The sequence below is a fragment of the Galeopterus variegatus genome, unplaced genomic scaffold, assembly GCF_000696425.1.
Source record: "Galeopterus variegatus unplaced genomic scaffold, G_variegatus-3.0.2 Scaffold152, whole genome shotgun sequence".
Classification (NCBI taxonomy): domain Eukaryota; kingdom Metazoa; phylum Chordata; class Mammalia; order Dermoptera; family Cynocephalidae; genus Galeopterus; species Galeopterus variegatus.
Genome location: NW_007726263.1, coordinates 505880 through 525267, shown reverse-complemented (window position 1 = coordinate 525267; position 19388 = coordinate 505880). Strand labels below are relative to the sequence as shown.

Here is a 19388-nt window from a genome sequence, read left to right as displayed (position 1 = left end):
AGTTTAACATTTAAAAAAGTGAGCAATTCAAAAATTTCTTACTGAGTTCACTTTCAAGTACTGTTTTGCAGGGAATGTCACATCAAATTATAGTGCAGTTGCTGTTTTGTTTTAAAAGCTGGGTAGAATATAAGCAGAATAATCAAAAAGATAAAACCACAAAGCATTTAGTTTTCTTGATTTCTGTTCCATCGATCATTAACTTTAGTATAGATATGGCTGTGATGGGCTCAGCTTCCCAAACCGATTTCCAAAGCTAGTTCTGTGTTCACGTTAGGAATTTTTTTGCTACCTTGACATGTTTAGCCTGTGAGCCTAGATGTGGGATGATGCTATATGATTCATTTTGATCTCATGTAAAACTTAATTAAAGATTTATCATACAATATCAGTCACTTTCCTAGTGCCCATTAGACGGGCTTATTCAATTTTACAAGTTGTTGGTAATTTATTGTATGTCATTTGCTTGTGAGACTCCATGATATTATTAAACACCCTTTTTTTCCTCTTTCAGATTTCCAGGGCCTCCACCTGTCAACAGTGTGGCACCCTCTTATGCACCATATGAGCCCTCTACACAGTCGTCTTATTCAAGTCTTGCATCCACTTCATCCATCACCCAACTGGGCCATCAGCTTAGTGCTATGCAAGTCAACAGCTATGGTAATGGTTTCATTATTAGTGTTCATTGCCTTGTGTTGTGATTATTTTTTAATGAGAAAGGCTTTCTTTATTTTTAAACTAGATATAACTATAATATGCCATACTGAAGTAGAATTTGCACTTTTTTTTGTAAATCATCTATATCATGTATGGCTATAATTAATTTTTTTTTTCTGATTATGCTGCCACTTATTTCAAGATAGTTGAAGGACCCTCAGAATACCTTAGTTCAATGGTAGAACAATAAAAAACAAAAATGCCGACTTCACAAATAAATATTAGAACAGTGAAATTATTTTAAGAAGTGTGAGGGTAGTTTTAACCTTGTTTTGTTATTGTGGGGCCTCCAAATCAGAATTGTAATACTCATTGTATCATGGTGCATTTAAATTCTGTATTTAGATCATGGGAAGAATGGAAGCTCAGTTGTCAAGAGGCAGAAAAGTGAAGAACAGGAGAGAAAGGAGTTATACTATTGAGATTTACATCAATAAAAATGTTGTATATTCTAGGAGCCATAGAAATCTCCACTAAAACAACAGCATAGTCAGCCATTTATCTCAATGAAGAATGTTTCCTTATTACCTAAAATTGGGTTTTTAAAAGTATCAGTAAAAACCCCTCAGAATATTTTCTATCTTTGACTGATTTCAAAATGGATAAGTCTCCAAAGAATCAACTCAATTTTACATAATGAGAGAAAGGAAAACAATCTGGTTTTACAGCTATTTCCAATATAATTGAAAAGCATGTTCGTAGCCCATCCCTTCTCTCGGGTTATTTCTACCATTTGATCAAGTCAAGCACAGGATGCAAATAATTTATCAAATGTGTAAGATACCTGAACAATGCTTTTTAGGTAATAACATTTTCTTCTATATGATTTTCTAGATTTTCTACCAGTTACGGATACCTTACATAATGCGTGTATCATGTAAAGTTAATGCAACTGAGTTAAAATTTTTCATAATAGTTTTCTCACTAAAATTATGAATATTGCTTTTACTCTTTTAAAAATTTCCAGTTGTATAAAATGCCCCAATTAGCATTTGTATCACTTTCTGAGTGAAGATTTTAATTTGTGGCATTAAAAAAAATGTTATTTATAGGGGGCCCTCTTGCTTTATTTCAGGAAAAAAAGTGTCTTTGTCATGTACTTTGTAGAAGTCAGAGAGTTGAGAGTTGTGGCATTTAGGTGGGCTGGTCTTCTTTCTCCCACAGGTTCAGGCATGGCTCCCCCCAGCCAGGGGCCCCCTGGCCTTCTGTCAGCGACATCCTTCCAGAGTCCTCCACAACCCCAGCAGCCGTCCGTTTTGCAGCCGGGATCTCAGGTTCTCCCACCACCAACCACCACATTAAACGGCCCTGGGGCCTCACCTTTGTCTCCACCAGCGCTCAGGCAGGATGGGCTCCCTGGGCCTGCTCCTGTGAATGCCCAGTACCAGCCTCCACCTCTTCCAGGCCAGACCCTGGGTACTGGATATCCTCCACAGCAGGGTAAGGCCGGCAGGGTGCAGAGGAAGACCCTGGGTTATCTAGGGGAGCCCTTAATTGGACATCTCCAGCTTTGTTTCTATGTTACTAGGTATCTGTCACTTGCTTTTATGGAATAATAAGTTTTGAATAATGTGAAAAGCCTAAAGAAAAGGGAAACCAAAGATATTCACCTTTGACTCCATGACTTATTTAATAAAATGAAAAATACAACATGCTTGACTGAATAGCATAATATTGTCAGTGAGTCTTACATATGGAATTTGGAATTATAGTCATTTCTTTTTAAATTTTTTCAAGCAGCCAACTATGGCCCCCAGGTGGTGGGCACGCAGCTTTCCTACCCAGGAGGCTTCCCAGGAGACCCTGCACAGATGGCTGGTCCGCCACAGCCCCAGAAGAAGGTGGATCTTGACTCTGTCCCCGGCCCAGTAAGTGCTCTTTTCAATCCCATGGTCTCCCTCACAGAGGACCATTCTTCATTACGGTTGTCAGAAACTCTTCTGTTTGTTAGCATTTATCCTATCCTTTATCATAGAAGTTAGGAGATAGTCATCACATAGAGAAGGCTTCCTTCCTTATATGTATGTATGGGGGAGGCATAGTAGGGGTCTCCATGAGAGAACAACTATGTAAAGGATTTTTTTGTGTCATGTAAACATGGCAATGTCTACTGATGTTTATTTTGACATATATTGCAGTATCTATTGCTGTTTAATGAGTAATTAGCAGTAGGAATATATCCTATATAAGCATGCTATTTTAAATAATGAAAGTACCCTTTTCAATAAGGGTGGAAGACCCATGGAGGATGAAAATATAAAGTATTTTACATTTTGCACATTAAAAAAACAAAATCGTTTTATGTAAATTTAGAACTATAACTTAACTCTTCTCCACCCAAGTGATTTTTTTTTAGAGGGTTATTTCTTAGTAACTGTATTAGTCAGCTTTACTAGGTTATTCTGCATAACAATCAGTCCCCACCTTTGCTTATAACTGCAAAGATTTATTTATCAGTTAGGTTGCATGTAGGCTGTAGCAGCTGCACATTGGCTTTAGATTCTGCTCCATGTGCCCTTGCCATTCCAGAATCCAGGGTGAAGGGGCACCCTCTATTGTGGACATGCTTTTCTTGTGGCAGGGAGAGAAAAGGAAGAAAGCTAGCCAAAATGTGCAATAGCTCTTAAAGCTTCCACTCAGATGTGGCACATGTCACAACCACTCATGTGCCCTTGGCTAAAGCAAATCATATGACAAAGCCCAGTGTCAATGGGGCAGGGATGACTACTCCTCCCTCAGGAGAAACTGCAAGTCCTATGGCAATGAGCACAGATGTAGAATCCTTTCAGAATGATAATGAGATTGACTACATCTAACTTTGGTCTTTGAATCGATTCTGTAAAGATGAGTAGAAAAGGTTAGAGACAAACTCAAGAGCACAAAGAGCTACTGTATTAGCAAAGTTTGCCATGTAACAAACCTACGACAAAACTTAGTTGCTGTATTAGTCTGTTTCTGTTGCTTATAACAAAATACACAGAACTGGGTGATTTATAAAGAAAACGAAATTTATTGCTTAGTTACAGAGGCTGGGAGGTCCAAAGTCCAGGGAACACATCCAATGAGGGTCTTGGTGGTGGTGACAGTGATGTCAGGATATCACTTTGTGAAAACGGTGGAACAGAGAGAGCAGATAGAGGGACAGACTCTTCATGCTCCCCTTTTAAAGCCCTAAGAAGCACAGTGAGGGTCTTGGTGGTGGTGACAGTGATGTCAGGATATCACTTTGTGAAAACGGTGGAGCAGAGAGAGCAGATAGAGGGACAGACTCTTCATGCTCCCCTTTTAAAGCCCTAAGAAGCACATCCCTGACCACCATTCACTAGGGCATGGTCGTACAACCTAATCACCTCTTCAGGGCCTCACCTTTCAATTATTATAATAGGATTTCCCACCCTCAACATTTAGCAGTTAACTGAGGGATTAAGCTTCAATGAGGTTGGGGGCATCCAATCTAGCTTAAAACCACTGTTCATGAATACTCATGAGTCAGTGGGTCCTCTGGGCAGTTCTGCCAATCTGGGCCAGGCTGGACTGATTTTGGCTGGGCTTGCTCATGGATCTTGGGTCAGCTGGAGGCTTGGCTGGAGCCTGGATGCTTTCCAGTGGTGTATTCGTTTTCTGTGGCTACTGTAACAAATTACTGCAAACTATGTGACTTAAAACAACGTAAATTTATTCTCTCACGGTTCTGGAAGTCAGAAATCCAAAATCAATGTGTTGGCACAGCTGTGCTTCCTCTGAAAGCTGTACAGGAGAATCTGTTTATTGGCTCTTTCAGTGTCTGGTCACATTCCGTGGCTTGTGGCCACATGACTCCAATCTCTGTTTCTGCAGTCACATTGCTTCCTCCTGGTCTTTGTGTCTTCTACTCTGGGTGTCTGTCTCAAAAATCCTCTGCCTCTCTTTGATAAGGATACATGTGATTCCATTTAGGGCCCACCCAGATCATCTAGGGTAAGCTCCTCCTTTCAAGATCCTTAATCAATTCTTTTGCTATATGAAATAATTTTTACAGGTTTCAGAGATTAGGACATTGACATATCTTTTTGGGGGCCACTATTCAGCCCACCATTGACAGCACTATTTATCTGTTGCCTGGGGATGACTGGACCATGTCAGGCAGGCTAGACTGGGTTTGTTCACATGATGGTGGCAGAGATCAAAGAGGGAAAGTAGGAGTGTGCAAGACCTCCTGAGGCCTGGGCTTGAAGCTGGCATATCATCACTTCTGCTGCATTCTCTTGGCCAGAGCAAATCACAAGACCACCCTTAATCAAGGAGTAGAAAAATAGCCTCCAGAAGACTATACAAGGGTACTTCAAAAAGTTCATGGAAAATTAGAATTAAAAGTTAATGCAAGTCTTTCTATCAACTTTTTGAAGTACCCTCATATTTATTTTTTTCAGTTTATCTCCTTCCATTATCTCCTGAACCTATTCCATGTTTGATTTCATCACCACAAACCTGCAGTACTGTGCTTGTCCAGGTTACCAGTGACTTCCCACTAGCAAATCCAATGGCCATTTCTCAGATCTCCCCTACTCGACCTGTTAGAGCAAACTGACACATCTGTTCACTCCATTCTCCTTGAAACACTTTTACATTTCACACCACCCATTCGTTTACATCTCTGCTTACCCCATTGGTGTCTCTTTCTTGTTTCCTTTGTTGGTTTCATCCCATCTCTGTGACCTAGTGTTAGAAGTATCCCAAGGCTTAGTCTTTGGACCTGTCCCTTTCTCCATCTAGGTCAACACTACTCAAAGTGTGCTCCTAGGACAGCACTATCAGCATTAGCTGGGAGTTTATCAGAAATTCATGGTCTCAGACCTCAGTCCAGACCTACTGAATCAGAATCTCTAGAGGTGGGGCCTGGGAATCTGTGTGTTTCAGCAAGTTGTCCAAATGATTCTTAGGCACACTACAGTTTGAGAACCACACGAGGTGATCCCGTCCATTCTTACGCTTTTAAATGAGAATGCAGATATTCCTAGTCAAGACCTTTCCCTGAAATCCAGATCCAAACCCATTCTGCCAGCTCACTAGGCCAAAAAACTTGGAGTCCTCATTGATTTTCTCTTTCTCGATCATTTCACATTTAGTTCTTCAGCTGATTCTATTGGTCTTACCCTATCTGCTTTTCCTGGTCCAAGCCTCTACCTTCTATCTACCAGGATTATTCTAAGAGCCTCCAAAGTGGTCTCCCTGCTCTTTCAGTCTGCACACAGCAGCCAGGATGGTCCATTCCAATTCTAAGTCAGATCATGTTATGGCTAAGGAAACCCACCAGTACTCCTCTAGTTAAAAATCAAAGTTCTTGCAACATCCTGCAAGACCCTCCATCATTTGCCAGCTCTGGCTCCCTGTACCCACAGACACACACCCACACACACACCCACACACATATACCACGCATCCACACACACCCACACACCCTCCCCACACCACACCCACACTCCACCACACACCACACCCACACCCCCACACACACCACACCCACACACCACACACACACACACACACACACACACACACACACACACACACACACACACACCTCTGTCCAGTCCTCTTACACGTCTTCTCCATTTCTTTGCTTCAGGTACATCAGCCTCCTTGTTATTCCTCAGACATGCCAAGCCTGCTCCTGCCTCAAGGCCTTTGCACTTGATATTTCCTCTGCTTAGATGCTCTTCCCCTGGATGTATGCAGGGCACGGCTCATGTCCTCATTTTCTTCATGTTCTCATTGCTCATCCCAGTCTCCCTGGCACCCCTGTCCATACCACTGCATAATGAATGAACAACAAAAGCAGTAAGCAGTAAATGCTGTAATTCATCCAAGACCCTTAAAATACCTACATACAAATCAGTCCAGTGTTTATTTTTATCTTAAAAGTAATGAAATAGCAATGCCAGATGGAGCCTGTTTATGTTCCTATTACCAAAGTACCATGTTTTTGCTAACTAAATAAATTCTTCCTTCTAGAAAGAAACATGAAAAATTATGTTTTTCTGAATTCCTGCTGTGCTCCAGTCCTGAGCCAGGTGCTTGTTACAACCCTTCTGGATGGTGGTTTTAGCTACATTTTGAAAGTGAGGAAACTGATGTCATCATCAAAACTCTTCCTCACTCCCTTTCTGCATCCCCAGGAGGATTATTCAGAAACTGAATGCTTCCTATTCTTTCCCTCACTGATCCAAAATTCAAATGATTCTGCTTGAAGCAGCCTTCCTTATGTGGCACACACATCTTATCCTTCCTGTATATTTATCTCAAGATAATAACTTTCTTTTTTTCCTCTCTTTGCTGATTCTATTTTAGGAACCCAGAATACTCTATTCATAGCAGATAAGTGTGAACATAATTCTAGTGGCACATCTTCTGAAAAAAAAAAAAAGAAATCTATGCCTTTTGAGGTGGCTTTTGACATTGTCAAGAATCACGGCTATTAAATCTAAACCCTTTTAAGTACCAAGTCACAGTCAAAATCTCTATTAAAATTTCTGTTTTTTGTTTTATCCCTAAGCCTGTTTTTCAAGAATACACATTTGAGGTAAATAAAAAAGGCATAGTATATTTTTAACAATTACTAGAACTGCTATAGTGTTTCCTACTCTTTTCTCTGTAGTATTCCAGCCAAGATGTGGATTAACTTGGAAATGTAATTATTACTTAAAACAATATTTCCTTGGAGACAGGGCTTTATAAGTTGCAAATGGTTTCCTACTCTTTTCTCTGTAGTATTCCAGCCAAGATGTGGATTAACTTAGAAATGTAATTATTACTTAAAACAATATTTCCTTGGAGACAGGGCTTTATAAGTTGCAAATGGATAATTTTAAAATAAAGTTTTTGGAAATGTTGTCTATTAAAGACTATTTATGTTCAATTATATAGGTTCAATATATTGGGCACACTATTATATTATCATGGCTTTTACCTCGCTTTCATATTTGGCTTTTGTTGGTTGAAATGATTGTAATAAATGCTGATAATATTAAAACTATTCTAATTTTGAATTAACCCGATTAACCTTGTGGTCGAAATATAGAATACAATTATAGCATTTTGATTTCATTGTTTGCTTCTTGTCTTGCCTTGGTAGCTTTTAGTCTCATCTGTGTCTTATAGTAATTATGTTTGGAACACATCCTGTATCCTTAATTTAGTAATAATTCAAGTCCTGTGAAATTAGGAAGACAGACATGTAGAAGTAATGGCAGGCTAAATCTATTGCCAACATTCTGTCAAACCAGTGATGTCAATACCAACTGGGGCCTGGATTCACTGGGATGAGAAGGAAGGATGGCGAAGGTTATGTTTCAGTTTGGTGGAGGCAGTTTTCATATTGTAAATGGTTCCTTAAGGAATATTAAAAACTACATGTACTTCAGAGTTTCTTATTGCAGTCTGGACACTCTTTGTGTTTCTTCCCTTTTGTTCTCTTCTTACCTCCCCTCCCCACTTTTTTCCCTCTTCATGTCTTTTCTTCAATGAAGAAACAAGTGAGGGACAGGAGAAGATAAAGGAGAAGACAGACAGTTATTAACATTCCTTCTTGTTTTCTTAACTCCGTACTGCTAGATTTAGCTCATAACTTTCATCCTTAGACAGTTATGAAAGAAAGACGTTTCTTTTTCTCTCTTATGTTCTTTATCAACAAATGTTTTCAGTAGAGAAATATAAGATGTTTCCAAGTTAGATGACAAAACTTGGGGACTTTTGCTCCTGTCTGCGTCTATACAATAGGCAAAAACATGTTGGAACACTTTATACTGTTTGTGTTGTATGTCACGAGGAGCCAGGGGTGTGGTGGGGGAAACTCAAAAGGCAAATTGGAGATCAAGAGGGATTTGAGGAGAAAAGTTAAGTCATATATTGTAAATCATTTCTTCTCAGTTTCATGATTTTTAGCTTTTTAGAGTTTTCTTTTAATTGCAAAAAGTGTGTACTCTAAACAGTCGTTTTCAATTTCTTTTTCTATCAGAATCTTTTTTTTTTTTTAATGCTTGCTAGTGTTCCCAATAAACAAGTTAGATAAAAATAAAGTTCTCTGAAAGGTCAGAGCTCAGAGAATTACAGAATAGAATTTGGAAACTACTGGTTTAAAATTGTGAAAGTAAACAAAGGTGGAAGAACTGAAGACATGGTAGGTTCTCAATGAGAATTTGATCTGAAATGAACTACAGGGATTTAAAAAATGCCTGCTTGTTTGTGTGTGAATAATGAGAGGGAGGGAAGAAAGGAGGGAGGGAAGAACGAGGGCACTCCTTTAATTGAATGTGGAGGAGTCTTAACTTGCTCTTGATTTCTTATTTATTAGATCCAAGTGATTGAGAATGATAGAGCCACCAGAGGAGGACAAGTTTATGCCACCAACACCAGAGGCCAGATCCCTCCCCTGGTTACTACAGATTGTGTGATACAAGACCAAGGTATTTATTTTCAATACTTTTGATTTAGGTTTTAAAATTTCTCAGCATTTTAAAAAATAAATACACTGACACTCTTCAATAATGTTATTAATGATGGGAAACCCCTTTATACCTGATAACAGACCAATTTGCTGTTAATTACTCAAGAACCAAGAAGGTACTGTCAGTGAATTCTGTTCTCTGCCTGTAGAAGTCTAGAGAGTTTCTAGTGAGGTATAGTGCAATATATCTGATTAAGAAAATTTTTTATTTTGCTTTATGGGTTTGAATTAGTCCATAGCCTACTTTGGTTTAATTTATATACTATATCAGAAACCTGTCAGGGTAGCATGAGCAGAGCAGCAGGGGATTGAACTCTTAAGGAGTGAGCAGGTCTGGTTCTATTCCCAGTGACATTTTTTCAGCAGGACCTTTAACATTTGGGGTTCTGTTTTCCCACTTTTAAACTGGATGAAGGGAGGCTGTGCTCAGTCTCTACTAACTAACTCTGTCCCATACCCACTGACGGTTTAAATATCTGTCAAGGCTCATGCAGGTTTGCTCTTCCCAAGAATGTATTACCCTATTATTTATGGCAAGTCAAAAACAGCCTGATGAAATCTGATGCCTGAGATTCTGAATATACCATTTTTAATGGGTCATCTACTAAACTCTAGAAGTATAACATCAGTATACAAACAAGCATTTTTGTCTCATCTCAGAGTTTGTGAGCCAACCAACTTCTCGTGGGGATCCCCCTCTTTTTAGTCCATCCTCTGTGCTGCCATCAGAGCTATCCTCATAGAGCAGGCAGCACAGTGGGGTAGAAAGGGCTTTGACTGGAAGATCCAGATTTCCCTCCTTACTGCCCATGTGAGCTTTGCCCATGTCACCTCTCTGAACCCCATGGTTGTCATCCGTGATATGTGGAGAGCCAGTGTAAGTATGAGAGGTGACTGTGTGTGTGTGCATATGTGTGTGTGTGTGTGTGTGCATGTAGGTAAGGTTATATGTGTGTAGAGGGCTTGATATGTAGGAGGGTTCGATATAAATTATAGATGATATTGTTATTGGTATTGACAGCAATTCACATTATTTCGTTTAGTATTCTAAAAATAACTTGTTCCTCATTACTTTCAGAATCAATCCAAACTAGTTTGGTGAGTTCATATATTCATAAAGCATTCAAGAACTGGGAGATAATAAATTGAGCTATATGAAATTGCTGAGTTTTTGTTCTACCATTGTGACCTACAAAAATGGGAGTTTTATTTCAACCTAATGATGTGTTTATATGTTTTAATATTTATTTATATCTTTAATTTAATATTTAAAATAAATATAGAATAGTGTTTGAGACTCTTTTCAACCTCAAGAACATTCCTGACCAGCTTCATCTCCCACCTGCTTTTTCCTTTGCAACTGCATTAACTATACCAAATTCATCCTCTTTCCCCTCATATCTCTGATTCTCACTCTGTGCTGTTTTTTTTCTGCAAGACTGAGGACTGATTTTTGCCCACCATTATATCCCTAGACATTTACCCAGTATCTAGAACATAATGGTCATCCAATAAATATTGAACACATGTACTTGGAATGTATAACTCTCATCTCTTTGCTTGGGAAATTCTTAGTTCTTCCAAACTCAATTTATATTTTCTTTTTGAGGTCTTCTACAATATCTTCTCCCGTAGTGCTTCATGTATCTTTTGCCCCTGTCACACTAAATTTTACTGTGGTTTAGGTCTGACTCTCCCACAAATCTGGGAGCTATCTGAGAGCAGGGTTCTATTTGTTCATTCACTCATTCATGCGTACATTCAGAAAATGTTTATTCAGTACCTATTATGTGCCAGGATTCTATGCCGAGTCTGAGATTAATAGTATAATAATAAAAATATGCAAATTAATGTTATTATTGCGGTTAATATTTGTAAGTGCTTACTATGTGTCAAGACAATCTTCTAAGCACTTTATGTTAATTTAATCCCCCCATAACTTATTTTCATATTATGGAGCAGGGAACTAAGGCACAGAATGCTTAGGAGTTTACCCAAGATATGTAGCTCGTAGAAAGTAAAGCTAGAATTTGAACCTTGACGTTCTGATGTTAGTGCCAATGTTCTTAACCATTCACTTCACCACCTCTATTCAGAATAAAAGACATAGTTCTTTTTTTTATTTATTTTTATTTTATTTTTATTTTTATTTTTTTTTGTCTTTTTTCCGTGTCCGGCAACAGATCGCAACCCTCAGTGTTGCCCCCGTACCGGACCGGGGACCGGCAACGGGATCGCAAGCCTCGGTGTTGCTCCCGCGCCTCGCTCAGCCAGTGAGCGGGAGCCGGTCTGTATGTGGGATCCGAACCCTCGGGCGGGAGCGCCGCCGCGCTTCCCAAGCGGCGCACTATCCAGTGCGCCACCGGGCCGGCCCCTATAGTTCTTTTTTTTTAAACGAATGAACAATGTGGCAGGAGAAAAGAACTAAATATTAATACGATGTGATAAATGTTATAATAGAAGGACAAAAAGACTCTTGTTTTTTATCTTTCTCAGTCCTTTAGCTGCTTTCTCTTCTTTCTCTGACCTGTTTATGTTGGAGGCCCCTAGGACTCAGTCCTTGGTTGTCTTCTCTTCTTTAGCCACAGTTATTCCCTTAGTGGTTTTAATCTAGTTTCATGGCTTCAAATACCAACTGTGTGCTCAGAACTCCCAAATGTGTATCTGCAGCTTAGACTTCAGCTCAATAAGACTCACATATCTAATTGTCTACTCAGCACTGCTGTTTGACTTTCCCAAATTGGACATGCCCAAAACCAGAGCCCCGATCTCTGCCCACACCCCCTTAAAAAACCCCTTTACCTTCCTGAAGCCTTTTCCTTTTCAGGTGATGGCAACGTTATACTTCTAGTTCCTCAGGCCAAAAAACCTCAGAGTCATTTCTGACCCTCCCTCTTACACATCTTCCGTCTTCACACCTCATATATCATGCCCATCAACACATAAGTTGTGGTACCTTCAAAATATATCCAGAATCTGGCCACTGCTCAACACCTCTACTGCAATAAAGCCACTGCCATTTCTCACCTGGTTACTGCAGCAACCTCCCAACCTATCTCCTTGATTCTACTTTTCCCCATTGCAGTCTATTCTTAAAACCACAGGCAGAGGGAACCTGAATCAGATTATGACACTCCTCTGCTCAAAGCCCAGCAGTGACTCCCTGGTTCATTTGGAGTAAAAGCTGAGGTCTTAAAATGGTCTCAGGAGCCTACCTGATCTGGCCCCTGTTACTTCTCTAAACTCACTACCAGCTGCTGTGCTTCACAATGGCTCCTTTCCAGCCACGCAGGCCTCCTGCTGTTCCTCTACTGGACCAGGTACCTCCTTCCCCAGATATCTGCTTTGGTAAATCTCTTGCTTCCTTTGAGATTTTGCTCAAATGTTATATTTTTAATAAGTCCTACCTTGTAAATATGTAAAATTGCAATTTGCCTACTACTCCCTGGTGACCTGACTTATGGAAGGTAGTAATAATAATTACACCTCTTTTTTATCTTTGCAGTAGAATTCAGATAATTTTGTAAGAAATTATAGTGTACTTAGAATATACATTGCAGAATTGCAGAAGACTACCTTTTTGTTGTTGTGTTTAGAAATCATGAAGAGAGTTTTACAAATTAGAAATAAAGCAATACGTTATCTAGAAGTATCTTTATGAATATTTAAATATCATAGGGCAGATTTCTTTCTAAGCAAATTTTAAGTGTGTCCTTTTGAATGTTTCAGGCAATGCTAGTCCTCGATACATCCGCTGCACAACATACTGTTTCCCGTGCACATCAGATATGGCTAAGCAAGCTCAGATTCCATTAGCTGCTGTCATCAAACCGTTTGCCACGATTCCTTCAAATGAGGTAAGAATGATAAATAATAGCAAATCAGTAATTGACCAGTTCCAAAATTCTTCTGTCATCATTATTTTCTTACACATTATTCTGTATTATAAACAGGAAACTGGAATATATTTATATAATGCAAAAACATCTGATTTATTAGGAAAATCAAGCTATGTTTTTTGGCATCCTGTACACCAAACACTGATACACTGAGTCACTTTTTGAGCTGTTGTAACAATGCAAATATACAGAAAATGTGGAATATCACTTAGTGACAAGCACCGTAACCTATCATGAGGCCCTTATGTCCAGTCTCAAAGCCCTGACATCTAGGTGTTCTGTTGAGAGAAGATGATAGATCCTTGGTTTTACTATATCTGTTTTAATTATTGCTGGGCCAAGACGATCATAAACTCCTACTTAAAGATAAGAAAGTGTGAAATAGATAAATCTGCATGTACTGATTTGGAAAGATGTTCCCAATATATAGTGAAGTGGGGAAAAAAAATAAGTTGTATACACTTAAAATCTGTGATATTAGCGCATGTATTGAAACAACACACTATATCTAACAAATGTGTACAAGTAAATGTTAAGATTAAAAAACAAAGCAAAGCAGAACAAACAATCTGTGATTTTAGGATGCTGCTGGTGGATGGTCAGGACATCTAGAAATAACCTAATTCCATTCTGCACTGCTGCCATTCCTTCTTTTAATGCCCCTGAATGATGGATCTCCATGTGCACACGCAGACACAGGCACTATAGCAGAGCAAGTCAAATAGGAGATGAAGAAAAGCTTTACTCCCAGCCTGCACTGCTGCCATTCCTTCTTTTAATGCCCCTGAATGATGGATCTCCATGTGCACACACAGACACAGGCACTATAGCAGAGCAAGTCAAATAGGAGATGAAGAAAAGCTTTACTCCCAGCTGGAGCTTGGACCATAACCCATTGCAGTATTTTAGTAAGCTAGGCTGAACCGTGGATTTCTTTTGCTGCATTAAAGACCAAGCCCCAGGGCCGGCCCGGTGGCTCACTTGGGAGAGTGCGGCGCTGGGAGCACCGAGGCCGTGGGTTTGGCTCCTATATAGGGATGACCGGTGCGCTTACTGGCAGAGCGTGGTGCGGACGACACCAAGCTGGGAGAGTGCGGCGCTGGGAGCACCGAGGCCGTGGGTTCGGCTCCTATATAGGGATGACCGGTGCGCTTACTGGCAGAGCGTGGTGCGGACGACACCAAGCCAAGGGTTGTGATCCCCTTACTGGTCACAAAAAAAAAAAAAAGACCAAGCCCCAGCTTCCCCTCCCAATGTAAACGTCAATCTTGGATCTAATGATCCTTTGAGGAAGACTGATCTAGTGCACACCTAGCAGATCTGAGGAAGAGGCAGAGCATCTGCAGAGAGAATAGATTTGCTCCCTTTCTTGAGCTGGCAGTGTCAGCTGGTAAGGGGGTAGAGCAGTGTGGGAAGGGGAGGAGGGAGCTGTGGTTAGTGGGGCCTACTTTTTTGTCACCTGAGAGAAGGAAGAAAAGAGATGGCATCCATGTGTGTGGTAGTTTTCCTACCCTTTGGGATCTCTACTCACTCTCCTTAGGAATGGAATGTTACCATCTTTTCTTTTTGGGAGTAGAGTGAACTGGGTTATAATAGGTTGTGGGAAAAGCATTGAGCTGTTCCTAGAAGCCAACTCTACATGTAGTATGGTTTCATATTTACAAATCAAGAGGTACATTCACTATTTATTTATATTAAATGTAGCCTTTTCCATGATGATTTCAGAAATTTAACACAGTGTTTACAAATTCCTCTTTAAAGTCACTATGCTTAATAAGAACGAGGTAGACCAATATGTATTGACAAAGGCTCTTATACAATATGTGTGTGCTTTTCAAGGACTAGCTTAACTAGAAGTATTTTTAGCTATTCTCAAAATTTTGTTATGAAAATTTTCAAACATACAGAAAATTTAAAAGAATTTCAAGTGAACACCTATGTAACTGCCAGATTGATACTACAATTAACTGTACTTGTTTTATTACATATCAATCCATCTTTTCATTAGTCCATCTTTTTTTTTCTGATGCACTTCAGAGTAAATTGCAGACATCAGTACACTTTGCTGTAAATACTCCAGTATGAGTATCATTAACTAGTATTCAATATTAGCTTACAAATTACTTTTCCTTTTGAAGCAAAATTCATTTATAATAAAATGTACATGTCTTAAGTAAACATTTACTGAGTTTTGACAAATGTATACACCAGTATAACCCAAACCCTTATCACAACATAAAATATTACAGTCACCTTAGAAAAGAAAGTTATCTCATGTCCTCTCCCAGTCAACCTTTATCCCTCTGTACAACCTCCTTTTCTGGCAACCACTGTTCTGATTTTTTTCCATGATAGATTTGTTTTGCCTATTCCAGGACTTTTATAAATAGAATCATAGAGTATGCACTATTTTGTGAACAGTTTCTCTCACTCAGCATAATGCTTTAGAGAGCCATCGTGTTGTTGCATGTATCAATAGTCTGTTTCTTTTTATTGCTGAGTAGTATTTCATCGTGTGGATACTTCAGATTGCTTATCTGGTTTTTTACTGATGGACAGTTGGGCTGTTTCTACTTTTTGGCTATTATGAATAAAGCTGCTAGAAACATTCTTGTACAAATCTTTCCGTGGACATGTATTTATTACTCTTCGGTTAATACCTGTGAATAGATTGCTGGTTCATGGGGTACATATTGTTAATTTTTATAAGAAGCTGCTAGACCATTTTCCAAAGTGGTTATAGCATTTGCAATCTTTCCAACATTGTGTCAGGGTACCAGTTATTCTACATCCTCTCCAGCATTTGATGTTGTTAGCTTTTTTTTTTTTCCTTTTTGTCTTTTTTTCGTGACCGGTAACGGGATCGCAACCCTCGGTGTTGCGCCCGTACCGCGACTGGCAACGGGATCGCAACCCTCAGTGTCGCGCCCACACCGCGCTCAACCAGTGAGCGGACTGGTCTCTATATGGGATCTGAACCCTCGGCGGGAGCGCTGCCGCGCTCCCAGGCGCCGCACTCTACCGAGTGTGCCACCGGGCCGGCCCAATATTGTTAGCTTTTTAATTTTAGCAATTACAATGGGTGTGTAGTATCCATAAGATAGATTTTTATTTCAACTTTATGTCTTTGAGGAAAATATCAATTCAAAAGGGTGTAGTGTATAGTATAATACTCATGTACACACTATCCATTATTAACAAATGTTAATATTCTCTCATATTTGCTTACAATAATTTTTAGAGAATTAAAACTTCATAGCTATATATGAAGTCTCCTTTAGTTAGGCACATTTCTTTCCTCGCTCCCTCTTCAGGGTCAAGCACTGTAATGAACTTGATATATATCCTCCCTACATGTGTTTTCATATGTAAGTATTCATAACAATGTGTAGTATTGTTCTTTGCTTTTTACAGAGCCAACCACTTTTAAATAAGTAAAACATAAACATTCAAATGTCCCCTTTTCAGACAGCTCTTACCTGTTCTTTGTGATTCCTTCTAGAAATAAAATATGCATATAACAGCATAAACATCTATGCTCTAAAATAACAAATATGTAAATAATAGTATAACATACACACTGTTCTGCACTTTTCTTTTTTCAATTAATGTCTGGCATTCATTCCATATTGCTACCTGCAGAACTGCCTAATTCTTTAAAATAGCTGGATAACATAATATATTAATAAGAGAAACATTGTAACTGTATATATCAATTTTGAGAAGCATACAGATTTCAGAAATGTGAAATCTTTAAAATACGAATCCTAAAATTGAGAAAATATATTGCTACAAATATGTTTGGAAAAACCATTGACACACCTTCTTTCATGAGAGTGGGATTGCTATGAACACTTACTCTCTACTCATTCCTGTGCTGTTGTCTGAATCTTTTTATAGTGATTTTCTGTTATTTTCATAATCAGGAGAAGATAGCATTTCTACCTTGAAAGAAACCTGCAGCATGTATAAAATAACAAAATATTGTAGGCAGCAACTCTTATTATGTGTCAATAGAGTAGATATATGGGATTTATGTCCCTGAATAGTCAGTTTTGGGTGCCCCTTGTTCATGGCAATGAGTTTTTGTGGTTTTCAGCTATACACTAGCAAAAACCTCTCTGTATCCCTCCTCATGAAAAAGCTGACCTGGGTCAAATATGCATGGAACAGAACAAAACTTAACAGTTGTTCACACCTGGAACTAAAATCTGTAACCTTCTTGTTATAATTGCTTAGTATCTATTAACAATGAAATTATTCAGTAATGTATTCCAGAAATTAAAACCTGGTATTCCATTTTTTTGGTTGAAAAAAAGCTTTCAAACATTAGTCCAAGCCTCGCCCAAAATGCAAATACACATTTCATGCACAGATTGAGTGGGTGTGCTTTCTGTTTCCCAAAGTCATTTGTTTTAACCAAATGCTACCTCCTCACTAGCATGAGATTCTTCTTTAGTGAAAACATGTGCTGTACTTTAGCCTGTGTGCTTTTCAAAGGAATAAGTAGATGAGGTAAGAGTAATGGCTTATTTTTGGAATCTGACTTAGGGAGAAGTTGTACTTGAGAAAATAAGACACTATTCTTTCAATGTTGTTAGAAGACACTCTATTCTTTCAGTGTTGTTAGAGACTCTGCATACTGACCATGGAAATATATTCTAAAAGTGCTATTTTCTCTGTTCAGACTCTCTCTACACAAAGGCTTTCCTTTTTCCTTAGACCTTCAAAAATAGGATTACTCTGAATATGTTGTTTTTAAGAATTACTGTCCCTTTTGGTAGTGTCTCCTGAGTTGGATGAAGACATTCTCTATTTAAAGAAATACTTTTATTTGTTGAAATGGACTTAGAGGGAAAAAATAAGTATTCTGAAAGGTATGCCAGAATAACAGGAAGAAGTTCCTAAAGGGCATGCTCTCAAAAAATGTCTTTCTCTTTGGGCATTTAACTGGACCTAAACTTGGACAGCCACTAACTTTTGGAAACTTGGAGCTATACTACCCCAACTAGCTGGATGAAAGTCTGTACACTGCCAGGTATTTGGGCCTTCCTGACAAATTCTCCTCTTGAGGCTTCCATGACCGTGTATTTTTTCCTACTTCACAGGCAGTGAACAGTTAAGTTCCCTTCATTGTTTTCCTGACTTCTAATTTTGGGGTGTGTTAAAGCTTGGACTTTGGATCTCCTCTGTTCTTGCTGTAGACTCTGTTTCTTCTAAAGACTAAATATCATCTTGAACAGCTGCTATTGCTGCTGGTGAGAATTAATAATAGTCAAAATTTGTAAGGCACTTAGTGAGCACAATTATAAACTTTTAAAATAAATGTTCATTTACTTATTCACATTAGCCTGTTTCTTCATTTTAGATATTAGGAAACTGAGGTACAGAGTTAGATAACTTAAGGTCAACAGCTAAGTAGGAGAGTTAGGATTCAAAACCAGGTAGTCTGGCACCAGAGTCCTTAACTCTAAATCACTGTGCTGTTACTCTCTCATTCATTCATTCATTCATTCATTCATTCATTCATTCATTCATTCATTCATTCATTCATTCATTCATACATTTCTACATCTTCAGCACTATATTCGCATATACAAATACCTCTCTGAAATCTCTTCTTAGGTACCTCACAGGAATCTCAATCTTAACATGTCCAAAAGTGAATTTCTGATCTCTGCACCCTAAACCTATTCATTCTTCCATATGTCAATAAATGGCTCTATCATTTATCTAACTGCTCAAGTCAAAAACCAAACACTAAACAAGTATAGTTATGTAAATAGAAAATGAGGGACATTGATTTTAGATATGTATAACCTATAATCAAGGAAATAACAAGTTTTAAAGTATCTTTCTTTTTTTTTTTTTTGTCTTTTTGTCTTTTTTCGTGCCCGGCAACGGATCGCAACCCTCAGTGTCGCGCCCGTACCGGACTGGGACCGGCAACAGGATCGCAACCCTCAGTGTTGCCCCCGCTCCTCGCTCAGCCAGTGAGCGGCCGGTCTGTACGTGGGATCCGAACCCTCGGCAGGAGCGCCGCCGCGCTTCCCAAGCGGCGCACTGTAGCAGTGCGCCACCGGGCCGGCCCTATAAGGGATTTTCTTGTCCGGTGAAAATGAGCCCTGGCCTGGGAATTGGGATCTGTATTCCCTATCTGGCTCTGCCCTGAATTACCAGGGCCCCCCTACTCATGCTCCTAATTACTTAATACTCTGGTTTCTTCAATCACAAGATCGGGAGGTAGAAAAGTTTTATAAAGACCAAATAAAATGTTTACATAGTAG

At 39.1% G+C, this 19388-nt stretch overlaps 1 protein-coding gene across 1 annotated transcript in view; it reads left to right on the top strand.

Annotated features, from left to right (window-relative positions):
• SEC24D (SEC24 family member D) overlaps window positions 1-19388 on the top strand; it is a 113412-nt gene that overhangs the window by 17695 nt on the left and 76329 nt on the right. Inside the window, exons 4-8 of the mRNA XM_008592122.1 lie at window positions 515-663; window positions 1885-2160; window positions 2461-2588; window positions 9050-9161; window positions 12932-13059. Of these exons, the coding sequence (XP_008590344.1) occupies window positions 515-663; window positions 1885-2160; window positions 2461-2588; window positions 9050-9161; window positions 12932-13059 (793 nt within the window). The remainder of the gene's footprint in view (window positions 1-514; window positions 664-1884; window positions 2161-2460; window positions 2589-9049; window positions 9162-12931; window positions 13060-19388) is intronic.